This window comes from Halichoerus grypus, chromosome 5 (genome assembly GCF_964656455.1).
Source record: "Halichoerus grypus chromosome 5, mHalGry1.hap1.1, whole genome shotgun sequence".
Taxonomy (NCBI): Eukaryota; Metazoa; Chordata; class Mammalia; order Carnivora; family Phocidae; genus Halichoerus; species Halichoerus grypus.
Genome location: NC_135716.1, coordinates 151637562 through 151662188, shown reverse-complemented (window position 1 = coordinate 151662188; position 24627 = coordinate 151637562). Strand labels below are relative to the sequence as shown.

The window sequence follows — 24627 nt, the reverse complement described above, 5'->3', positions numbered from 1 at the left end:
GAGAGAAGAGCTTATGGCATGGGAGCTGACTCAACGCTCATACTGATGTCACCGGATCCAAGTGAAAAATATGAAATTCAGGATCAAAATAAAAATGTTTCCCCTAGTAAAATTGCTACTGCTATGGCTCATTTCTAGTCACGTTATTTTATTATTTTATTTTATACAGCCTTTGCTAGATGTCAGGCCCTGTTCTAAACACTTTACTAACATTAACTCATTTAATTCTCATAACCAATGAGGTAGTACAGTATCCCCACGTTACAGATAAGGAAACCCAGGGGCAGAATGGCGAAGAAACTTACAGTTTCAAATACATTTAGGAGGGAGAACGCATAGCATTGTGTGAGTGTCCAAAGAGTGTATGGGCTAAAACGGGTTGAGAAAAAGATTTAAGGGGAGGTGTGGTTGATGTGTTTCCAAGCTAACCAATAAGAACTTTGAATAGGGGTGCCTGGGTGGCTCAGTCGTTAAGCATCTGCTTCGGCTCAGGTCATGATCCCAGGGTCCTGGGATCGAGCCCCGCATCGGGCTCTCTGCTCAGCCAGGAGCCTGCTTCTCCCTCTCCCGCTCCCCATGCTTGTGTTCCCTCTCTAGCTGTCTCTGTCTCTCTGTGTCAAATAAATAAATAAAATCTTAAAAAAAAAAAAAAAAGATAGGGCGCCTGGGTGGCTCAGATGGCTAAGCGTCTGCCTTCGGCTCAGGTCATGATCCCAGCGTCCTGGGATCGAGCCCCACATCTGGCTCCCTGCTCAGCGGGAAGCCTGCTTCTCCCTCTCCCACTCCCCCTGCTTGTGTTCCCTCTCTCGCTGTGTCTCTCTCTGTCAAATAAATAAATAAAATCTTTAAAAAAAATAGGAACTTTGAATAACAGTTCTAAAGTCTAGATGTCTGTGTCCATATTCCAGAGGCAGCAGCAAATCTCAAAGATCCAGCTTTGACTGACCATTGGGCCCCCCACTGGCGATGTAGCATTGAGCAAGTCACTGGTGGATCTCGGTTATTCATGTGGGCAAGGGGGATCAGGAGGTATATCAGTTAGCTGATGCTTTGTGACAAATTCACCTCAAAATTAGTGGTTTAAACACCATTTATTATTCTCTGTCTACCGGTGGGCTGGTGGTTCTGCTGGGCTAAGCTGGGCTTGGCTAGGCTCACTCACGTATCTGCATGTAAGTGGCTCTGCTTATCTTGGCTGGGCACCATCCCTTGTGTGAGGGCCTGAGCAGGGACGACTGGGCTGAGTAGGTTCTCCCACACATGGTCTCATCCTCTGGCAGTCTAGCTTACCAAGACTCGTTCTCCTGGTAGTGGCAGGGGTCCAGGAAAGGGAGGGAAAATTCTCTTGCAGCCTAGACTCAGAACTAGCAGGGCATTCTATTAGTTAACGCGATCCACCAAGGTCAGCCCAGGTTTCCAAGGGGGAGGAAATAGATTCCACCTCCTGAAGGGAGGAGCTACAAAGTTGTTTTGCAAAAAGCACAGATCTAGAAAGGGGTGGAGTATTGGGATCATTTATGTAATCAAGTTACCACAGGAGATAGACTCCCCTAACTCAGAGGACAGTGTTGGGGTAGTGGGGGCCTTTAAGGTGGTAAGGAGGCTCAGACAGCTGAGGTCAAAGGCTTGACAGGGCTTTGAGAATGATAAAGCACCCCGCAGTTAGTGCTTCTAGTACCCCACCTCACCTGTGGGGCTGTGAGTTCTTGCTGTGTCCCTCTCCTGCCCACCCCTTCGGTACCGAGGAAAGTCTCACCCCCGTGAAGGAAAACGGAGAAGTAGAGCAGTTACTGGCAACAGGGGCACACTCTGTGTTCTCACCCCCAGAACAAAGACAGACTTTAAACCCTCTGGAATCGGAGAAGCTCTCTTCCCTTCTGCAAGCTCTCCTTCCCCTTCTTGCAGCCCTGCTCCCACCTCCAAGGGGACTTGGCAGGGTATCACCGGTCTGCCCAACAACTGAGGACACACAAGGATGACTTGCTGAAGGTGACCAACTAATGGGGGAGGACCCCCCGGATCCCGGTCAGGGAACCCACCAGCACCTGCCTGAGGGACTGTCAGTCAGAGCACCTCACCGGGCACTGTACCACCGGCGTGCGGGTACCTGCCGTGTGGCTCCCAGAACCGTATGGTGCTGATTTACAGACGCTGACACAAGGCGGAGCCCTGGAAACCCATCCCCCTCTGGATCCTCGAATCTGCCTGCTCTTCCTTTCCATGGCCTTTGTCTCCCGCTTCTCCTCCATATTACCTTCCCCAAACACTGGTAGGGTTGCATCACATTCCTGCTTACTAATGAACTAATGCTTATTGAGCTCTTATAATGGGCCGGGTGCTGTTCTAAGCTCTTTCCTTGATTTAACTCATTGAATCTTCCCAATTCTGTGAGGTAGTCCCTAGTGTTATCCCCCGTTTTCCAGATAAAGACACTGAGGCATGAGAGGATAAAGTGACTTATTCAAGGTTACTTTGTAAGCAAGTGGCAAACTTAAGATTAAAACTCAGGCAGTCTGGTTCCTGAGCGTGGGCTCCTCAGGCCAGAAAACCCCTATTTTTTTTTTTTTAATAATAAATAACAATAATATAATGATTAACATGCATGGAATCCTTACCGTATGTTAGGTCCTGTTTTGACTGTGTTAGGTGCCTTAACTCATCTGATTCTTATAATAGTACTAGAGACTTGGGGGAGGGGGAATACTATTATTGTCCTCCTTTTACAGGTAAGAAAACACAGTTACACAACAGGGATGGGTTGCCAGGCACTTTAGCTTCAGAGCCAAGCTTCATACGTCTGTACTGTCTACTTCCCCAAGGTCTGTTCAGCCCAAGAGCCCAGCATCCAAAGGCTCTTTGGGTTTATGCAGTATGATCTCTGCATTTCCACCAAAGTATATCTTTTGTCTCTTGGTCTATGCATGTCTTTTCCTTCCCAACCAGACCTTGAGCTCCACAAGGCCAGATCTGAGGTTTGTTTCTTGCCTCAGTTTCCCCAGGTCACAGCAAGAAGCCTATCAAATGGAAGCAGGGCTCAGTGGCAGTCTTTTGAATCAAACCACAGTATGTCAGAAGGTGAAGAGATCCTCTCTCAGAGGAGTGAAGTCGCCACCCACCATGACCTGTATTTTAGAATTGGTCCAGGACTTGCTGCCTTACAGTGACTTACAAGACCCTCAGGTCTGGATTCTTCCAATACATGTGTGAAAACTCATAACAGGAGACTTCGTTTATTATTTTATTTTTTAAATAAACTCTACACCCAATGTGGGACTCAAACTCATGACCGCAAGATCACGAGTTGCATGCTCTAGCAATTGAGCCAGCCAGGTGCCCCAGGAAACCTCATTTAAAGTGCAGTCACCAGGCCAGAAGGAAGAGCTCTCACGCCCTGTCACTCAATTGCAGACCCAACAGGAAATGACACACCTTACAAATTCACACTATTTTACTACCCAGCTGGAAGAAAAAAAAAGCTTTTCTCCTCCCCCAGCAACAGCTGGCCAAAGAGAGAATGTCATAACTCAGCCAATGAAAAGCCACTATACTTCATATTCCCAGTTTACTCCAATGGACTTTTTGTTTCTTTCTTTTTTTTTTTTTTTAAAGATTTTATTTATTTGACAGAGAGAGACACAGCGAGAGAGGGAACACCAGCAGGGGGAGTGGGAGAGGGAGAAGCAGGCTTCCCGCAGAGCAGGGAGCCCGATGCGGGGCTTGATCCCAGGACTCTGGGATCATGACCTGAGCCGAAGGCAGACGCTTAATGACCCAGGTGCCCCTGGACTTTTTGTTTCTAATAGCCCTTCCTAACTTACCCCTTTCCTCTGTAAAAGAGCTGTCCTCTCCTTTGTTCCCTGGACCTGCCTGTGGCTTTGGCCTGGCTTGGTTGTCAGGAGTTGCAACTCTCTGCTATTCTGGAATAAACCATTTTGCTGTTAAAATAACTGATACTTTATTTATTTATTTATTTATAAATAAACATTTATTTCATTATTTATTTTAGAGCAGAGGGAGAGGGAGAGAACCTCAAGCAGACTCTGAGCTGAGTGTGGCAATGGTGGTGGGGCTCATCCCCCGGCCCTGAGATCCTGACCTGAGCCAAAATCAAGAGTCGGTAGACTCACGGTAGACTCACTGACTGAGCCACCCAGGCGCCCGACTGACAGTTTTAAGTTTAACACATCTAGGCTCTTCACAGGTGGGCCTTTCATTCAGTCAATAAACATTTATGGAGAGCCTACTATGTGCCAGGCACCCATCGTACAGGACCTCACATACTGCTAACAATCCTGTGAGGTAGGCATTTTAACCATCCCTCTTTTACATGTTAAGGCACAGATTCAGAGAAGTAAACATAGAGCTGGAGTACCAGCAGAGTGTTTCAGCAGACAGCATTTCCAGCCAGAAAGCACCTGTGTCGCACAGAGTTTCACTTCCAGGAGCCGTAATGGTGGTAAAGCTTGATGGTTAAGAGCAATGGCTTGAGACTAGAGCTGAGTTTCAGTCCCCACTCAGCCATGTGTGTGACCCACAGAGGTCGTTTAACCCCTCTTGGCTTCAGTTACCTCAGCTGTAAAATGAGAATAATAAAATGCCTTCCTCATGGGTCTGTTGGGAGGACAAATGAGATAAAGCACATAAACATAAAGTTCTATGACAGATGCCTGGATGGGAGTATTTTGTTTGTGTATGTAAGACCCCCATCCCCCTAATGAAGAGTGCCAGGTCCCCAGACTCCTGGTCAGGCGTCCTCTCTGCTCTCTGGATGTAAAATCCAGGAGCGCCCATGACTGGAGAAGGGTGAATCTTTAGGGAAAGTCAGTCTGTAGGAGGTGGCTGAGCAAAAGGACAAGTGATGGGTGGTTTGGCCATGAAGAAGAGCCCTGGGAGAGAGACATGGGGTCCCAGGGTTGGGAAAGGGGAAGGGGCAGCAGGTGGGCTCCCTAGGGGACTTCCTGGGCCCCTCCCGCCTGGTGCCCCTGGAAGCCCCGCGCATGGGAGAGGTGGGCACCTGGGGAGGGTCTCCTGGAAAGATGCTTCTAAACTGCGGGGATTAATCAGGTCCGCGAGCCCAGTCAGTCGGTCGCGGCTCCCTGTCCTCTTGGCCGGCCTTTCCCGCAGGGGGCTCCCGCTAGTCACGTCTTCGGGAGCTGCGGCTGTGGCGTGCGTGGGGCGGAGGCTTATCGAGGGCGCCCGGGGGCAGCCGTTGCCCCTCCCACCCCTCCCGGCTGGCCGGGTGCGGGCTTGACCTTGACCGTTGCGCGCCGGCGGCCTAAGCCGGCTGCCAGGCAACAGCGCGCTTCCCCGCGGGCCAGCGGCCGCGCCGCGCTCCTCCCGCCTCTTCTGTGCAGGCGGGCGCGGGATCCTAGGCGGATCCAGGCCGGGTTTTGCGGCGGCGCGCGCGCGTGCTGATTCCGCATCTGTCGCTCTTGGCATCGGTCGGAGGCGGCAGATCATGGTGCTGGACGAACTGTGGGCCGCGCTGTCTGGCGCCTCTGGGGCTGCCCTGGCCTGCTGCTTCGTCGCGGCGGCCGTGGCCCTGCGCTGGTCAAGTCACCGGCCGGCGCGGGGCGCGGTGGCCCGGGCGCGACAGAGGCAGCAGGCGGCCCTGGAGACCATGGACAAGGCGGCGCAGCGCTTCCGCCTCCAGGTGACCGCTCGGGTCCGGTGTGTGGGGGGAGGCACAGGGAGGAGGTATCACTAGCAGCATTCTCAGGCGCGCTGGCGCGCGGAGAGGCAGGTGGCCGGCAGCGCAGGTTTTACTTTCGGAATCTCTCCACGCCCTAATGCATTCCGTACTCTTTCCGAGTCAGGTAGAGCCAGCTGAGGGGAGAGGCAGGGAGACGAAAGGGCCAGAGCAGGTCCTGAAAGGACATCGCCGCACCGGGTCAAAGAAGGAGGAGCTTTGCTCGGTACCAAAGAATCTCAAGCCTGTTAGAACGCTAAAATGCAAGCCCGAGAACCATTAGGATGCTCGGGTTTAGGACTTTGGAATCAGAGAGGGATGGCCAAGGAAATCTGGAGCGCTCACAGTTCAAAGTGGTTGTGCGTGATGATCCTGAAAGCGAGCCAGGGGAGGACTTGCCCAGGTGCAACCAGGGAGCCGGGCTGGAATAGTTTCCCCAGCTCCTGCCGCCCAGGTGTCGTTCTAACCCGTGATAGGTCCCGTTCCTTGAGCAGGTGTAATTCCAGCCCTTCCCTGGATGATCTGTCAACAAGCTTTTCTCCTTCCGGATCCGCTCAGTGTGTGTTTAGGCGCCAGGGAGGAACCTAGAGGAGGGGACTTTCACTCCAGGTGTTTGAGACACTGGACCCAGCTAGAAGTCAAAATGATAAATTCTGAGAGATGTTCTTATGTACTGAGAGAGGAAAAGCTTGCCACGATTGTTTGTGAGGGTTTGTGTTTGATAGGATTCAGATCTGACAGGTGGGAAAGCATTCCAGGTGACTGGGGACACAGCAGGAGTCAGGAGGATGTGCCTAGGTAGGAGCCAGGGCAGGAGTCACAGAAAATTGCACTTAGCAGATGCTCGGCGGCAGCAAGTGATTTTAGAGTTGGGGCAGAGTTGGAACTAGAACCTAGATGCCCAGTGGGACTCTCCAGCCTCTTTCCAGCAGGGAAGAGCAGGGGGAGATATTAGGTAGGGAGACCGGGCCTTAGGATGCCAGGCCCAGGGTGAAGCCTCGATCACAGTGAGGTTTTAGCTGCTATGAATTTACTTCACACTGTTCCGGGGCCAGGATATGTCATATTTATTTATTTGTTGACATAAATATGTATCTGGTTCCAGCCTCTTTTCATCAAGCTGGCTGAAAAGCCCACCGTCAGTCAGGTTTTAGATGTTCAATCCAGACTGGCCACTGACCCTACCTGAGCCCAAGTTCTTCACTGTCTAGTCCCCCTTCTCTGGCTGAGCTCCAAGGTATCCCACTCAGGGATCCTTGCAATGCTACTGGGCTCAGCCCAGTACCCTCCGCTGCTCCCGAGGCCCCCGTTCTGGAGTAACTGCCAGAACTGCAGCCAGCCGGTTCTACCAGCAAGAACTGTTGGGGGCAACTTCAGGGATCAGCCCACAGTTCCTGCCTGCTAAACTCCCCTCCTCGTCACAAGAAACCTACCTGCTGGCAGGAGCGTGAGGCTGTAGAAGGGTGGTGGGTCTTCCTTCACTTCAGCTCCAAACACCAGCATCTACACAGCTTCCGTCTGGAGAAACTTTCATTATTTTTAAGAACAAAACCTTCCAGGATAGAAGTTTTGGCTCTGAAATACAAAATGCTGTTTTGCACCCTCCCTGGGGCAGGAAAGCCTGGCCTCAGAATGGCAAAGCTTGGCTCTTCCAAGTGGGTGAACTGTGAAATTTACTTTTTGACTTTCCGGTGATTGTAGAGGAGAAAGAACTATCTCAGTAGTCTCACTGGTTTGAACAATCAGCAAAGGGATGGGGTCCTGACAACAGTAGCTCTGAATCCCTGGGGGCAGTTAAGACGTAGGTGGTTTAGCTGAACTCAATCCCTTGGGGACTTGGGACCAGCTCCTTCCTCCTTCCTGCCCCCAAATGCCTTTCTGCTTGGCTCTGGACTCGCAGGATGATGGGGATGTGGGTTTTGAGGCTGTCTCAGCAGCCTTTCTTCTGGGGCTTTTTTGGCCCAGCCCCAAATAGCAAGGGGCAGTGAGGTAAGCAGGGCTCTGGGCAGGCCCTGGAGGAATCGAGCAGCTGGTGGTCCAGCTGGTACAGCCCCAGCCTGATAGACTGCTGATGAAGCTAGCCGGGAGCCCAGATACCTCCAGCGTTCCCAGGCATCGCTGGGGATCCTAAGCATCTCTTGAATCATCACAAAATCGTTCACCTCTCTCGACTCTTGAGCAACTCTAGAGTAAGGCCTGTTTCTGGTAACTCTCTGTTGACTGTGTGAGGCTTAATCTGTAACAACTCTTTGCCCACTTCTTTCCCCCCACCCTGCCCCCGAATGAATTTTAATATCTTTTCTAGACTGAAGAGAGGACTAGCATCTCTAGAATACGATGGCTGGGAGAGACATACCAGAGCACCTCTCACACCTCTGTGCCTTTGCCCACATCTCTTACAACCCGTTTTGTCAGAACCCCACTGGTCTTCACAAATGCCACTTCCTTCTGTTGGGTCTGACCCGTGGTTCCACCTCCTGGCCTTCTCCAAGCCTGCCTTTAAAGCAAAATGATTCAGTAGTCGAATCAGTTGTTGAGACCAGGATCCGTGGCCTACATGACCCAATGGAAAAGATATCTTGAAATAGAACAAACATGATAAAAACCATGAGGAGAAAAGAAAAAAAAGCATGGAGGACCACGGAGGATCCTGGAAATTAGGACAGTAAGGTCCTCAAGGAGAAAAACAGCTGGTGGGGAGCAGTGGTTCGGCGATAGCTCTGGTGTCCCTCCCTTGAAAAAGACTGCCACGGGGTGGCCCTGTGCTTTGTTAGAACTTGTTTGTACACATCTCTGCATTCTCCATTCAAATGTCATCGCCCCCGCGTTTGTGGACTGGCCTCAGAGGTGCAGGCCTTCTTGGGTGTCTTGTGAAAGAGGAAATGTCTCAGCTGCCTGATAACTAGTTGAAGACTTAAAAATAACCGTTAGCAACGGTGTCATCAGCCATCCGCACGCAAGAACAAAGGACAGAGTTAAAATCTGTGCTGAGAATGGAGGGAGCTTGCTGACAGTGTCGAGCAGAAACGCACAGGGACTCCGTGGTGTCTTGTCGCAAGGTGGGAAATGGTGGTGACCAGACTGTTGGTGGTAATCACCCTCGTGCGGGGGGCTCTTCGCTGATTTTTACTTTCTTCCCCATACTGTTAGGCATTCTTTTCTACAGTGGGCACATTTATATAATCAGAAAAAAAAAGCCATTTTGCTATTTTCATTGTGAAGTGAGAACGGCAAGGTGTAGTAAGTAATGTGTCTATGGTGTGATTCCTTTGTGCAAAGCCAGAATATATAAAAATAATTACATACACGGTGGGTTTTTCATAAACATTTTTTTTCCCTGTAAGGGTTCATTAGAAACCTTATGGTTTCCTTTTCAGAAGAGGGACTGGGCAGGGTGGTCCTCGGGGTGGGTGGGGTAAATGTTCATTTTTCATTTTGTGTCTCTTTTTAAAAAATATATCACCAGGGATTATCTTGTGTGTGTGGAGAGATCATGATTCATTTTCTTCTTTGTGGCTCCCTGTATTATATATATATATATAATACATCTATATATATATATATCTGTATTATATCTATATATCTGTAGATACATATTATCCCAAGTAAGTAATATATCTGTTTAACAAATGAAGGGCAGGGGGTAGAGTGTTCTTTCTGTTAAGGCCGGTGTACCAAGGTTGTGTGGTGGGCGTGTGTGGAGGGCGTGAGTAGGTGGTGTCTCAGGGAGGGGTGCAGAGGAGTCTCACAGCTGCCTGGAAGCACCTCCTGGCACGCCTCTGGGGCTTGTGGTGTGACAGGGACCTTCAGGTGAGAGGCAAGTCCTGACTGGCTTTGCACTGTTTGGCCTGGCAGGAAGGGCGGGTGGGCGGTGCCTGCCTCGGGCCTGGCAGCCACTTAGGTGGCCCCTGTGTGAGCCAGAAGAGAAAGCTGGGCAGCGGTGAGGGTCTTGGTAGAGGGGTTGGAGAAGTGGCTGTTTTCCAGAGCTACTTAGTGAGCACAGTGACTGACTGGGTTTGGCTGTGGGTGGGAGGCAGAAGGAGGGGTCTGGGATGACTCCTTTTTTCTCACTTTCCTCCCTGGATAGACTGACAGCCCTTCCCTGAGCAAGGGTACAGGGAGCAGGAACCAGTGGAAAGTGGGGGAGCAGTGAGCTCAGGGGGAAGGACACAGGGGTGGGTGGCAATGGGAATAGCCCGTGAGCACCAGAGCTCGATTGGGTCAGGAGGCTTGGGGGGCAGGTGGAGAGCCTGGATTGGAGGCCACGAGAGAAGGATTCACTTCTTCCAGGCTCAAAGAGGGAACAAGAGGAATCTTTTCCCATATCTGGCTCCTTCTCATCGTTCAGATCACAGCCGAAAGAAATGTCACCTCCCAGCGAGGCCTGACCATCCCATCCGAGTCAGTCCTCTGTTATTTCCATCACAGCAGTGTGTACTTGCCTTCTTGCACTTTCCTGAGCTGTCCATCATTTGTTAACTTGTTTCTTTTCTTGAGTGCAGGCTCTCTGAAAGCAGGGATTTGTCTGTCTTGGTTACCTCTAAATTCATTGGCCTTAACGTAGTCCTTGGCACATAGTAGGTGCTCAGAACATATTTGTCGACTGACTGAATAAATGGATGACAGAAGTAGCAGAGAAGCTGGAGAAAAGCAGAGGAAGTTGAAGAGAGCCAGTGTGTGGTCTCAGTACCTTTGAATCTCTCAGTGAGACATGGAGCAAAGAACAGAATCAAGTATCTCTTGGATTTGGCAAGAGGAGGGCCCTGGTGACCTTGGCGAGAGCAGGAGAGAGTGGGGCTGCGAAATGGTGGCTGTGATTCAGAGATCCTCCTCCTGCCAACCACCTCCCAACCACCCAGGACAGTGTCTTCTTTTATTTTTTTATTTTTTTGCCTCCCCTGCCAGGGGTGGAGTGGTTAGGTGCGGGTGGATAGCCAGTGGACAGCCTATGCTGAGTGGGCAGAGAACTACAGTTTACCTGTATGGTCCTAGGTGATGCACTTGGCCTCTCGATGCTTTAGTTTCTTTATCTGTGCAATGGGAATGGAACAAGATTTAATCGACATACAGAGTGCACCAGCGTGGTGCCTACAGGCAGCTCTTAGTGGTTGTGGTTTGTAATGGTTTCATAATCAGCCTGGGCATGGCCTTTTCCGGGGCACCCCCTCCGATAACCTTCTGGAAGAGATACATCTGCACTGTCCATAGGTGACAAGGACCTGCCTAGGCTGGGCCACATTTCTGGTGTCAGAGCTGCAGGTGGGCATGTCTGTCATGGATTGGCATGTGACAGTGAGCATCTGCTTTGGCAGGTGTGGGGACCTAGGGGCCCGGGCCACGGGTGTCTGCTGTAGGCACCTGGGGCCTGTGGGGAGAGGGGGTACTCACCTGAGGTGTCTTTCCAGAACCCTGACCTGGACTCAGAGGCACTGCTGGCCCTGCCCCTGACTCAGCTGGTGCAGAAGTTACACAGTGGGGAGCTGTGGCCTGAGGCGGCACTCTACACCTACGCAGGAAAGGTAAGGCCCTGTTGCCAGGGAACCTCCCTCTCTCTGCAAAGGCTGTGGGGAAAACCTGGCCTGGAGTTTGTCTCTCTGAGGGCCGGGGGGTGGGGGGACCACAGTGCCAGGGGCTGCCAGGAGCTGCATGAGAGAAAGAGAGAGAGAGAGAGAGAGAGAGAGAGAGAGAGAGAGAGAGGAGCTGCCTCTGTGTGTGTGTTTGTGTGGGGGCGACACTGAGCATGTTGTCTTAGCTAGAAGCCTGGCTTGCAGCCCAGACTTCCCTCTCCCTCCCGCCTCCACCCCGTCGGTCACCAAGTGTGGTCTGTTCTCTTTCTATAGCTCTCTCCAGTCCAACCCCTTGTCCCCATGCCCCCAGCAGCCACCCTGGCCCTCCACCACCGTCTCCCTCCACCATGGAGCGCCAGCCTCCTGCCGGATGCCCTCTCAGGTCTCCAGTTCTTCAGACTCTGCTCTTCTGCTCCTCTTCAGTCTCCAGCATCCTGTCTGGCCAAGGCCTTTCAGAGTGTGGGCAGCAGTAGCTGCCGCTGGTTCCCTGGCACCCAGAGCCTGCCACGCCGAGCCCTGCCTTGTGCAGGATTCCCTTTTCCTGGAAGGCTCTTCTCCCTCTTCTTTGCCCCCCTTGGGGTAACAGCCACCACCGGCTGAACCTTGTGGGCTCAGAGAAGGAGGCCCTCTTCCAGGGAGTTAGGGTTCCCTCTTCAGCGCTCACTTTTTAACACATTTCTCTTGGCCTTGTTGCGCTCGCCTTGTCCTCTTTCCCCTGTCAACGCGGGCCCCTTGTGGACAGAGCTTGTCTCATTTGTCTTCGTACTTAGAGCTGGACACTATGTCTTTCGTGTAGTAAGTGCTCCAGGCATCTGTTTGAAATGAAATGGAGGAAAGAGTTGTGCTTTATGAGTTGCCTTGCTTGTGGTTTCTTGAAACAGAGTGTGATGGGCGTGGGTGACAGCGGGGGTGAGCCCAGCCAGCTGAGCAAGGGGGAGGGAGAGGGAGCCTGACTACGCAGGGAGGACCCCAAGCTCCTGCACTGGATGCCCCAGGGGACACTGGCAGGCTCAGCAGACTGTGCTTTGTCTCCTCATTCGGTGTCCCTGAACAGTGGCTGCCCTTCCTAATCACCCACAGATTTCATGTGCCGAGGTGTGGCAGCGGGGCCCACACCCATTTTCCTCAGATGTCTCACAGGGACAGGAGGATTTGCTGAAAGCCATACATCGTTCTGCCCTGGCCTGCCCTCCCATAGGGCACTGCTGAGTGTGGTTGGAGGGCTATGGAGAGGCCCCAGGGCAGGTGGTCCCCGTTAGTGCATCATTTCCTTTTAGGCAAGCTCCCACCCCTTTAAATGATTGGTATCAGTCAGTCACTCCTCCATGTGACTTGATTATCAGATTCAAGAGTTTCTGGGGGGAGGGGAGGCTTGGCTGGTGCCGTGTGGGCCAGGCCTGGGGCAGGAAAAAACCTGCTGGCCTCTGGGAGGCTGGAACCTGGGTCTAGCCCTGCTCTGTGCTGACTCCCAGCATGACCTGAGATAGGGATCTGCCCCTGTCTGCTTCACTGACAGAGATGTGGCTTAGAGGCCAAAGGTCATCTTCCTCCCAGCTCATCCCCTCTGGGGAGCATCCGAGGCCAGTGTCTTGCTCCTTTGGGTACCTTGGTTGTGCCCTGGCCCTGGAAGTACTCTCTCCATCTTGGGGTTGAGGCCAGAGACTGCCAGCGTGAGGCTGGGGCTAGATGTCCTCAGTGAGGTGAGTTGCTGGGCCCTAGATTATTCTCTGTGCTCCTGGCTCTGGGCCATGTGGCTGGTTACCCTTTCTCTGGGTGTCCTTTAAAAGGCCAATTTTATATAATGTATATTCGACCACAATTAAAAACAAAAGGCCAATCTCACTCTTCCTTGTGTCCATTTCTCCCTCCTCCAGGCCTGGGAAGTAAACAAAGGGACCAACTGTGTGACCACCTACCTGGCAGACTGTGAGACTCAGCTGTCCCAGGCCCCACGGCGGGGCCTGCTCTATGGCGTCCCTGTGAGCCTCAAGGAGTGCTTCAGCTACAAGGTGTGCCCTGCCGCCTCTCGGACTCCAACCCCGCGCCCCTGTCCCTGCCAGCCGGCTCTGCCTCCTGGGTGACCCCGGGCCCTTGGAGGAAGTATCGGGTCCCGAGGCCTTGAGAGGGGCCCTAGGTGTGTGCCCCGCCTTGGCCTGTGAGACAGCGGGAGGAGGGGACCCTCTGCTGCTGAAGGGCCCCCCTGAGCCGTCAGCCACACCCCTCTTGGTGCCTGTCCCTCCGTCTAGGGCCAGGACTCCACGCTGGGCTTGAGCGTGAACGAGAGCGCGCCCGCAGACTGTGACAGCGTCGTCGTGCGGGTGCTGAAGCTGCAGGGCGCTGTGCCCTTCGTGCACACCAACGTCCCTCAGTCCATGTTCAGGTGGGCCTGGGGGCGGGGCGGGGCGGGGGCGCTGGCCCCAGTGTGACCCGGGCTGACCCGGTCCTGCTTTCCCCAGCTATGACTGCAGTAACCCCCTCTTTGGCCAGACCCTGAATCCGTGGAAGTCCTCCAAAACCCCAGGGGGCTCCTCCGGGGGTGAAGGCGCCCTCATTGGGGCTGGGGGCTCCCCGCTGGGCTTAGGCACTGACATTGGAGGCAGCATCCGCTTTCCCTCGGCCTTCTGTGGCATCTGTGGCCTCAAGCCCACATCCAACCGCATCAGGTATGGTGTTGGGGGGGGGGTGGAAGGAGCTTTCCGACCTCTCTAGGCCCCAGGGAGGGATTCCCTCACTGGGGTTTTGCTGGGGGCGGGGAGCGTCCCAGCACCACTGGCTTTGGTTCCTAGTTTCCAAAGTGGTGAGAGTTCTAAGCTGCTGTATGGGTTTGGGGTTGGGCGGAGGGTGACCATTTCCTGTTTCCAACATCTTGTGTTTCTTATCCAGCAAGAGTGGCCTGAAGGGCTGTGTCTATGGACAGGTAGCAGGTGAGGTCTGGGGTTCCCTCAGTGCCCTGGAGGAGGGGGGGTCTGCCTGATCCACCTCTACCCCTGCCTCTCCCTCTCCGGGGGGGCAGTGTTTGACTCCCAGGCTAGTCTAGGTCTGAGTTCCTACCTCCTCATCTCTGCTCACACTCCTGGGCCATGGCCCAGCCCTCGCTTGGACCCGGCCCCAGAACCCATTAGAGCAGGGTGATCTCTCTTCCTTCCCCTCCCTGCCCCCACAGTGCAGCTCTCAGTTGGCCCCATGGCCCGGGACGTGGAAAGCCTAGCACTGTGCCTGCGAGCACTGCTGTGTGAGGACATGTTCCGCTTGGACCCCACCGTGCCCCCGCTGCCCTTCAGGGAGGAGGTGAGCAGGGCTAGGGATGGGCGTGGGGTTGAGTTTGGTTATTGCTGGTGCTCCTGAGCCCAGAGAGCAGCCCCAGGCAGCGTGCGCAGGCCTTGGAGGCTCTGTCTCTTGAAAACCACCCGCAGGGCTCTGAAGCCAGGCTCAGCTGCTGCTCCACAGACAGCCACCAGATGGAGCCCTTGCCCGCCTGTGGCGACTCGGGGCCTTTCAGACTGGCCTGGGGGGCCTCTGGGGAGAAAAGGTCCCGCCTTCTGGTCTCAGCCTTTTCTGCCGGCTCTGAGACAGGACTGCCTTCTCAGCCTGAGAACCACTTGAGGGAGAACTAGGGTGTTTCCTGGCAGGCAGGAGATCTCGGCTGGATGGTGTGAGCTCCCCCTCCTTGGCAGAGGATATTCTAACAACCCAGTGGTTTCAGAAGCCCTTCCTGAGAGGGTGGAGAGGACAAGATGAGGTCCCTGTGATGCGGTCTGGAACGAATTATGGGAGCCAGTCTTGAAACAGGCAGTGGGGGGCCTCAACTCAGGGCACAGGGTACCTGGGTTCTGGACCTAGTGTTGTCAGTCTGCACGAGGTGGACTGGGACGAGCCCAGCCCCACTCCAGGCCGCTTTGCCTAGCTCCCTATCTAGACCCGAAGCCTCAGTTTCATATATGGCCAGTGGGAATCCTCATCTGTTCCAGCCCCTTCTGCAGAGTGATTATGAAGGGGTTTTGTGAAAGGGTCAGATGCAGAAAGGGCCGGCCTCTCAGGCACTTAGTTTTCGGGGGATCCAGGCTGCAACCTCTCAGCTGTGTCTGGGGCTGAGCAGCTTCTCTGATCTCTGGGAGCCCAACTTTGGGCCGCTCTCTCTTCCCCTGATTCTGACTCCAGGGTTTTGCCCCCCAGGTCTACACAAGCTCTCGGCCTCTGCGTGTGGGGTATTATGAGACTGACAAGTATACCATGCCCACCCCGGCCATGAAGAGGGCCGTGCTGGAGACCAAGCAGAGCCTTGAGGCTGCTGGCCACACGGTATGGCCGTGGGGACCCCGAAGCCCTGGTATGGCCCCTCCTTCAGGGAAACCTTCCTGGTACCTGTGGCTGCCACTGGTCCCCGGTGTCCTTTCACCCTGATTGCTTTGTGGTTGGGACGGGAGCGATGTCGCTGTGGGACCCGCGGAGAGAGGGCTGATCATGAGTGTTAGGTTTCGCGATGGATGGCGAACTCAGCCCTGTGCTGGGGGTGAGTGAGCGCTGCCCTGGGAGGCTCCCGTCAACCACAGACAATGGTGCACGGCTGTCCAGAGGTTCCCACCATCCTGGTGGGCCAATGGGTTTTAGTCTGCTCATCTGAGACAAGTTTATGTGTGGCTTGACTTCTCTCACGATGTGCATTTTCAGGGAATGTTCATGGGTCAGTAAGGCGGCCTCTGTGGCTCCACTGAGGGCTGCCATGGCGGCAGGGTTGGTCTGGTCCATCCTCAGGGCTGCCTGGGCAGCATGGGGATTGTGGGAGCCAAGGGTTTCTAGGTATTGGGGCCTCACACCCCTCAATCTCGCAGCTGGTTCCCTTCCTGCCAAGCAACATACCCCGTGCTCTGGAGACCCTGTCAACCGGTGGGCTGTTCAGTGATGGAGGCCACAGCTTCCTGCAGAACTTGTGAGTGATGTTGGACTTTGGGGTCTGGGGTGGGGTCCAGGACATGGGTAGACCCAGGGAGAGCAGCTGGGTCCTGTTTCTCCCAGGATGGGCCGCTCTGGGAGAAGATGGGGGAACAGGCCTCGGTTGAACACAAAGAAGGTCAGAGTATTGTGGGCAGGGAGCTCACCGCCCCTCTAGCTGTGCAGCTGGAGTCTGGAGGTCCCTAGCACTTTAGAAAGGTGCCAGCTCGACGGGAGGCTGGATTGAGCAGCGCTCAACCGATGAAAACTCATTGGGAGGTAGGGGGTGGGCAGGGGGGTTGCTTGTCTATTTGGGAAAGATTGAGAGACAAGGGCAGGGTGAAGCAGGACAGGAGAGGTCTAGACGTCATGCTGTGACTCCAGGCTCTTCTAACTTGAGCCGGGCCCGCCTTTTGAGTAGTTTTCTCTTCTGTAGAGTGGGTGGGTTGGATCAGACCTACTTTAAGGGACTTTGCAGTTTATTTTATTTTATTTTTTTTTAAAGATTTTATTTATTTATTTGACAGAGAGAGACACAGCGAGAGAGGGAACACAAGCAGGGGGAGTGGGAGAGGGAGAAGCAGGCTTCCCGCAGAGCAGGGAGCCCGATGTGGGGCTGGATCCCAGGACCCTGGGATCATGACCTGAGCCGAAGGCAGACGCTTAACGACTGAGCCACCCAGGCGCCCCCAGTTTATTTTTTTATAGCTCTTTTTTAAAAAGATTTTATTTATTTATTTGACAGAGAGAGAGAGAGATCATAAGCAGGGGGAGAGGCAGAGGGAGAGGGAGAAGCAGGCTCCCCACTGAGCTCCCCACAGGCGCCTCAGAGCTCATGTTTAGAGAAGCTGGTTCCACTTAGAAGCTTTCAGTCCTTAAGGGTTGACAGGGGTGCAAGACCTCTGAAGGCACCCCCTGCTGATGTGCCTGGGCTGACTGGACCTCCTCTTCTAGCTGACTTTGGTCCAGGCTTCAGCAGGAAGGGCTGCCCCTCACTCTGGCCCTGGGAATGAAGCCCTCGGGTCGGCCTCCTGAGACCCTTCTCTGAGCTCTAGAGCTAGAGACAGCCTCAGAAGTAAGAGTCATGGCGGCTCCACTTGTCTCTCTGGGCTGGCGTCGGCGTCAATAGGGGATGCCCTCAGTGTCAGGCCCCCGCCGGGGAAATGTTGCCGTCACTGAGTCCTTATTGCTTTGAGCTGAGTGTGCCAGGGAGGGAGACGCGGAGTCCTGCCTTGGGAAGCTCCAGTGGGTATGGAGTGGAGTCCAGGCGTCCCAAACGATCAGCAGAAACAAGTCACATGTCTAAAAGGAGGCAGATAGGGGCGCCTGCGTGGCTCAGTTAAGTGTCTGCCTTCGGCTCAGGTCAGGATCCCGGGGTCCTGGGATCGAGTCCCATGTCAGGCTCCTTGCTCAGCGGGGAGTCTGCTTCTCCCTCTGCCCTCCCCCCACTCATGTGCACTCTCTCTCTCTCTCTCTCTCTCTCGATCTCTCAAATAAATAAAATCTTAAAAAAAAAATAAAAACTAAGTAAAAGGAGGCAGATAAGGGTGCCTGGCTAGCTCAGTCCATACAGTATGGGACTCTTGATCTTGGGGTTGTGAATTCGAACCCCACATTGGATGTAGAGATTACTTAATGAAAAAAAAAGGAAATCTTAAAAAAAAAAAAAAATGAAAGGAGGCAGATGAAGGGGTTGGAGACCAGTGGTTGCCAGAATCTAGTGAGGAGGGAGTGGAGGGGGTGTCACGGAATAGCTGACACTGAGCTGCGGGTGCTATGGGTGGGGGCAAGCCAGGAGGGAGGCCTGGGGAGGGAGTGCTGGATTGGACCCTTTGTCTCCCAGCAAAGGTGATTTCGTGGACCCCTGCTTGGGGGACCTGATCTCCATTCTGAAGATGCCAAGGTGGTTGAAAGGACTGCTGGCTTTCGTGCTGAAGCCTCTGGTGAGGGCACAAGGAGCGGAGGGCTGCAGTGGGCTGGGACGGAGCCTCTGGGGCTCTTCCCCTTGCCTTAGCCTCTCTTGGTTTGGGCACGCATGGCCTCCTCTTCTCTCCAGCCCCTACCCAGACTCCTGTCCTCTCCCCATGCCCTGCAATCTTCAGCCAGCCGCATGCTGAAGGAGGTGCTACCCGGGGGCCTGGGGGAGGGACAGAGGGAAGAGGCACAGGTAGCTTGGCCTGAAGAACACTGTTGTCTGCACTCAGCCCAGAACTGAGTCACTGACGCTGTGTTTGTCCTCTGGCAGCTCCCAAGGGTGGCAGCTTTTCTTAACAGCATGAAGCCCCGGTAAGGACATTTCCTGTGCCTAGATCCTGCCCCCCTCTTCCCTGTCCCCTGACCTGGGGTTAAGTGGTTTCTGACGGGAGGAGCTGAGGGAAGTCACTTCTGAGGCTGGAAGTGGCCCAGCCGGGGTGGCAACCTCAGTGGCTTTCAGATGGGACCTTGAAGTTTGTCTTCTCAGGGTCCAGGTCTGGCTAGAGGGGAGGGGCCTGAAGGAGATCACGGGATGAGACAGGGTGGGGAGGAGAAGACCTGGCGAGGTGAGGGTAGAAAGGACCAGGAAAGGAAGCATCGGGGAGGCCCAAGAGAGAGGGGATTACTGGGGAACCCGTGAGAGACGCTGCTCTTGGAGGTCTGACGGGAACTGAGCTGCACTGGGTCCTGCCGCCCCCTCAGTGGCCCGGGTGGAAAAAGCAGGCCATAAATGGCCTCATTATTAGGCCCTGACATCCTGCGGACTTGCCTCTTCTCTTGCTGCCAGGCATTTAGGACCTTTGACAGCTCTGGTCTCTCTGGTATCCTAAGGGTCATTGCGAATTGGGCCTGACCTGGGCCTGGCTCTGCTGTAAAGTCACTAAGTGACACAGTCTAAATCCCTCTCGGGGCGTGATTTTCTCCACAGGACATGAACTTAGGGATTTGAACTTCTTTCCGTGCTACTTCCCTCTTGGAGCTCCCCTAGTTGAGAAGGGGCCATGGAGGAGTGAGATCTGGGAGGTGTTAAGAGTAGGGGTCTGATGTTGCTACTCCCCACGACTGTGACCTTGATGGGCAGTGACCTCCTTTCCTCTGCCCAGGTCGGCTGGCAAGCTCTGGGAACTGCAGCACGAGATCGAGGTGAGGCCAGAGCCCCTAGACTAGAGTCGGGCGGGGTATGGGGTGGAGCTGGACAGGGCACTTGCCAGTGGGATCTCTTAGCCTTGGGTCCCCTGGGCCCCTGGAGTGGCCTGTCATTCCACCTTCCACTCCCTGGACTGGTCTGCTCGGGCCCTGCTCTCTGATCCTCACTCACCTGGGTGCTCACCCTTGGGGGCTGGGTCAGTCTGCGGCTCCTGTCCTGGATACCTCTCTGCCGCCCCCCCCCCCCCCGCCCCACCCCAGTGCTGTTGGGAACTACGTGGCCTTGCCCTGGCAGGCAAAATGAATGTCTGCAGTTCATGTGGGACGTAGAACAATGGAGGTCTCCCGGAAGCAGCTGTGCCTGTGTGCCCCGAGGACCTCCATCCCAGTGTGGCTTAGTCCAGATGCGGGGCCAGGTGCTGGGGCCAGAGCCACTCTGGCCACAGTCCCTGCATTGAAGAGTCCGTGCGAGGCGCTGGGTCTGAGGGCTTCCCCCTGCTGTGCTGGCATCCTCCCAGGTGTACCGCAACTCCGTGATTGCCCAGTGGAGGGCGCTGGACCTGGACGTGCTGCTCACCCCCATGCTGGGCCCTGCTCTGGACCTGAATGCCCCAGGCAAGGCCACAGGTGAGGTCTGCTGCCCCAGCACACACCTCGGACACTCCCACCTGCTTCTCCTCTTCTGTGAGTTCAGCCCAGTGCCCGCAGGCTGCCGGGAAGTACAAGAGGAGCCTTGGCGGAGGGCTGCACCCCTTGGGGAAGGCCCCGCCCTTGGGGAGCTCACAGTCCGACTGGCTGGAGAGATGGGAGTCATCTGGGATGTTCTGGGAGGGAACAGGCTCCCTGTCCTCAGCACCACTGAAGTGGGAGGTCTTGAGTTACGGAGCCTACAGTTTGGGGAGGTGGGGTTTAAAGTACTGGTGGGATTTAGAAAAGCCAAGAAAAATAGGAACAACGGTCCAGGTGGGGAAGCTTCCTGGGCAGAGGCACAGGGCAAGCTCCAGCAGGCTCTCCAGCCTGCCGGGAATCTGGATTCCTGGGCTTTGTCACCCACTCAAGTCTGGGCTCTGGGAGAGAGCCTCTCCCTGGGGTGGGGGCAGGGCGCCATCTCCCAGGGCCGGGCGGAGGGTCGCAGGGTCGCAGGGTCGCTCTAGCTGCCTGTGGTGCCTTTCAGGGGCCGTCAGCTACACGCTGCTCTACAACTGCCTGGACTTCCCCGCGGGGGTGGTGCCTGTCACCTCGGTGACCGCAGAGGATGAGGCCCGGATGGAGCATTACAGGGGCTACTTTGGGGATATCTGGGACAAGGCGCTACGGAAGGTGAGGCCACAGGGCCTGGCCTGGCCCCTGGGCCCCCCCTTCCCCTGGACGCCCACCCACACCCAACTCTGGCCGCTGGGAAGGAAGCAGCATAAGCACCAGTAGTCCTTGCCTCCCCTCCCCTCCCTTCCCCTCCCTTCCCCTCCCCTCCCCTCCCCTCCCCTCCCCATTGAGTAAGCTCTATACCCAACATGGGGCTCAAACTCACAACCCCAAGATCAAGAGTTACATGGTCTACTGAGTGAGCCAGCCAGGCGCCCCCTTGCCGGCCCTCCTTGATGCGAGACCCCCCAAAAGACTGCAGCCTGGCTCTGCTGTGCTGCTCCTCCTCTCCAGCTGGGGTGCATCCTGGTCCCTGGTGGGGGCCTGCCTCCACCGCCTTCCACCCTGATGCCTGTGTCCCCTGCAGGCCATGAAGAAGAGCGTGGGGCTGCCCGTGGCCGTGCAGTGTGTGGCTCTGCCGTGGCAGGAAGAGTTGTGTCTGCGGTTCATGCGGGAGGTGGAGCGACTGATGAGCCCCGAGAAGCGGCCATCCTGACTGCTGCCTGCCTGCCGCCTGGCTCCGGAGGGCCCCAGACCGTCTCGATCTGCACCCAGCCTCGTCCGGGCGTAGCGGCCGCCCTGGGAGGAAATGTTCAGCTGGGGGCAGAGACCTCCATGTCCCCCTCCCCCGATCCCCTACAAGAAGCACAGACCCCCTGAGTCTGGACCTTGCTCCCCATTCTGGTCCCCTCCCTCTGCCCTGACACACACCCCCCTCCCATGTGGCAGCCAGTGGGTAAGATATGGGCAGAGGCCCATTAACAGTCAAGAAATGTTTCTAGTCTGTATATTTTCTGGCTGGCATTGTTAGGGCACTGGGGGTTGAGCCCTACTCTGTCTGGCCTTGGCAGTCTCCTGATTCCCAACCCCCACAGGAGCCTTGCAGCCCCAGCACCTCCCCCTTCCCCGCTCCCCCTGCTTAGACTAAGACCTTCTTTGCTAGGCATTGCCCTTCTCTTCTTTCTTTGCTCCTTTCCCTCTGCCGAGGTTGCCCTTTCTGCTCCTCTGCCATTAAATCCTTTGAGGCCCTCCTCAGATCCCTCTTTCTCGAGAAGGCCTTCCCTCCTTCCTCTGAGCCCTGGAATAGGTGGGCTCTTTCTTTCCAGTCTGTCCTGTGTGGTGGGCATCTGTGGGAGAGTTTGCCTTTCTCAGGACACTGGCTCTCCTTGACTGCAGGGACCCTAATGCTGTATCTTTGTCCTTAGTGGCCCACACGGGGCTAGGCGCAGGGCAGCCGGGAGTCTGGAGTGCTGGCCATGAGGTGGCGCTGTTGGGGGCGAGGGGGCCCTAGGCCTCGGGAAGGGAGCATGAGACAGGGCGATCTGGTAGAGAGCACTCACAGGGCCAGCCAATGACTGGTTTGTTCTAGGAAGGCTTCCTGAAGGAGGAGGACCTGGGTTGAGTGTGGAAGGTTCCCAGAAGCTGAGATGGGAGTAAGGACATCCCAGGGAGAAGGAGCCATACATCCAGAGACCATGATGAGTTCAGTAGACAGAGGTTTTGAATGGGCAAAGGAGAAGCAGCAGAGATGTAGGTGGAGGCCAAATCAAGGTGGACTTTGGGCGTCAGTTCAGGAATTTGAATCCTGTCTCAGGGCAATGGGGAGCTGTTAAAGGATCACACAGATGCAGCGAAGAGAGTAGACTGGGTAGAACAGAGCCTGGAGAGGGACAAGGAGGCTGCTCCATGATCCTAGTCTGGGGAAGGGGGCCTGGGGCCTGAGCTAGGGCCATGGCCCAGGGGTAGGGAGAGAGGTGGTTTGGGAATTGACAGTTGGGATGGAAGTGAGCAGTCTCTGCTCAGAATCTCACCTTTGCCCCATCTGCCAACCTCCCTCTTACACGACTGTGTTGCCTGTGACTAATCTGGGGGCTTCTTGGTCCCCTTAAGCAAAGCTTACTCTCCCCTGGCCCCAGCCCTAGCTCCCCTGTTTACCATAGAGGACGTTTCTGACCCTCGGGTCAGGCACACCCCTGGTTCTACCTGGCTCTCTTCAAATTCTTTTCAGGGCAGGCTGCCTTCCCAAGGCTTCCTTCTCCTTCCTGACCTTCCTACTCCTTCAGAGGGGCATTTCCTTCCGGGTTACATGCCCAGTGGTCCCTGCACTGTCTGACAGTGGTGTCCCCGCCTCAGTGGGACCGGTTTCAGGGTAGATGCGAAGGGCTGATCAGAGGGCCTAACTTAACACAGACACCTAGATCGGCTGGCCAGGTCGTTGAACTTTGCCCAGATTCCTTGTAACTACTGTGTCATTTTGCCTCATATCATTCCATAGAATCATCTGTACCCGCCCCACCCCCCAGCTTCTTACTCCTGCCCTGTTTCTCTTTTTGGTTACTGATATCCTTGTGCTTTTTTTTTTTTTTAATTTTTAAAAGGATTTATTTATTGGGGGGGCACCTGCGTAGCTCAGTTGGTTAAACGTCTGCCTTTGGCTCAGGTCATGATCCCAGGGTCCTGGGATTGAGCCCAGAGTCTGGCTCCTTGCTCAGTGAGGAGTCTGCTTCTCCTTCTCCCTCTGCCCCTTCCCCCCACTCATGCTTCCCCCCCATAAATAAATAAAATCTTAAAAAGATTGCTTATTTTAGAGAGAGAGTGCACATGCATAAGTGGGGGGGTGGGGCAGAGGGGGAGAGAGAGAATCCTCAAGCAGGCTCCCCACTGAGCAGGGAGCCCAATGGGGTGGGAGGGAGTGGGGGAGGGCTGGATTCCAGGACCCTGAGATCATGACCTGAGCCGAAATCAAAAGTCAGACGCTTAACTGACTGAGCCACCCGGGCGCCCCAATATCCTTGTGCTCTTAGACACAAGGCTGTAGGGGGGGGTGCCTGTCGTCTTCCCTTCCCTGCTTCACTGTGTCACCCTTTGAGCCCCAGCATGGCCTTGCCCAGCCCCGTGCTCCCCGGTGCTGGTGCTCTACCAGGCCTGACCCATCCTTGAGAGGCTCTGGGGCTTATGGGGGTGGTTGGACATTAACACAAACACATCTGCTCCCTGGGGGATCAGGGCTTGGGGAAAGGTTAGACGAGGAGGTAGATGCTGCCGAGGGGCGGGGGAGGTAGGCGCTGCGGCCGGTGAGGGACCAGAGAAGGCCCAACCCACATGGACGCCCAGATGGGGATGGCCAGGTAGCTTTTTGATTTTGTCCTGAATCCTTGGAACTGCTGTGTCAATTTGTCTCCTGTCATTCCATAAAACCACCTGCCTCTACTTTTTTCCTTCTCTTGCCCCGGTTCTCGCTTTGGTTACTGATATCCTTGTGCTCTTAGATACAAGGCTGTGGGGGGGGGGGGGTGCCTGTCCTCTTCCCTTCCCTGCTTCACCGCGTCACCCTTCGAGCCCGAGCGTGGCCTTGCCCAGCCTCGTGCTCCCCGGTGCTGGTGCTCTACCAGGCCTGACTCCCATCCTTGAGAGGCTCCGGGGCTTATGGGGGTGGTGGGACATTAACACAAACACATCTGCTCCCTGGGGGATCAGGGCTTGGGGAAAGGTTAGATGAGGAGGCAGATGCTGCCGAGGGGCAGGGGAGGTAGGCACTGCGGCCGGTGAGGGACCAGAGAGGGCCCAACCCACATGGACGCCCAGATGGGGATGGCCAGGTAGCTTTTTGATTTTGTCCTGAATCCTTGGAACTGCTGTGTCAATTTGTCTCCTGTCATTCCATAAAACCACCTGCCTCTACTTTTTTCCTTCTCTTGCCCTGGTTCTCTCTTTGGTTACTGATATCCTTGTGCTCTTAGACACAAGGCTGTAGGGGGGGTGCCTGTCCTCTTCCCTTCCCTGCTTCACCGCGTCACCCTTCGAGCCCCAGCGTGGCCTTGCCCAGCCCCGTGCTCCCCGGTGCTGGTGCTCCACCAGGCCTGACTCCCATCCTTGAGAGGCTCCGGGGCTTATGGGGGTGGTGGGACATTAACACAAACACATCTGCTCCCTGGGGGATCAGGGTTTGGGGAAAGGTTA

General features: G+C 55.1%; 1 protein-coding gene and 1 long non-coding RNA gene across 2 annotated transcripts; one reads left to right on the top strand and one right to left on the bottom strand.

The window, feature by feature from the left end:
• The first annotated feature begins 5303 nt into the window (after nt 1–5303).
• Nucleotides 5304–24353, top strand: LOC118518854 (fatty-acid amide hydrolase 1). Its single transcript, XM_036065876.2, has 15 exons — nt 5304–5653; nt 11095–11208; nt 13131–13265; nt 13503–13636; nt 13713–13919; nt 14140–14180; nt 14420–14544; nt 15430–15555; nt 16086–16183; nt 18029–18128; nt 18431–18471; nt 19263–19302; nt 19824–19932; nt 20480–20625; nt 21035–24353. Exons 1-15 carry the CDS (start codon nt 5459–5461, stop codon nt 21161–21163), a joined length of 1740 nt encoding a protein of 579 aa, XP_035921769.2. The 5' UTR covers nt 5304–5458; the 3' UTR covers nt 21164–24353.
• LOC118518858 (uncharacterized) lies at nt 9608–11193 on the bottom strand. The gene is made up of 3 exons (XR_004908902.2): nt 11078–11193; nt 10668–10719; nt 9608–10329 (listed from the first exon to the last, which is right to left on the bottom strand). It is a non-coding gene; the product is annotated as an uncharacterized LOC118518858 (long non-coding RNA).
• Nucleotides 24354–24627: the final 274 nt, after the last annotated feature.

Excerpts from the sequence above, each read along its gene's own strand:
- LOC118518854 (XM_036065876.2), top strand. The coding sequence starts at position 5,459 with ATGGTGCTGGACGAACTGTGGGCCGCGCTGTCTGGCGCCTCTGGGGCT. Across the intron at positions 13,637-13,712 it reads GTCCCTCAGTCCATGTTCAG|CTATGACTGCAGTAACCCCC; the intron begins GTGGGCCTGGGG and ends TGCTTTCCCCAG. Across the intron at positions 13,920-14,139 it reads CCCACATCCAACCGCATCAG|CAAGAGTGGCCTGAAGGGCT; the intron begins GTATGGTGTTGG and ends TTTCTTATCCAG.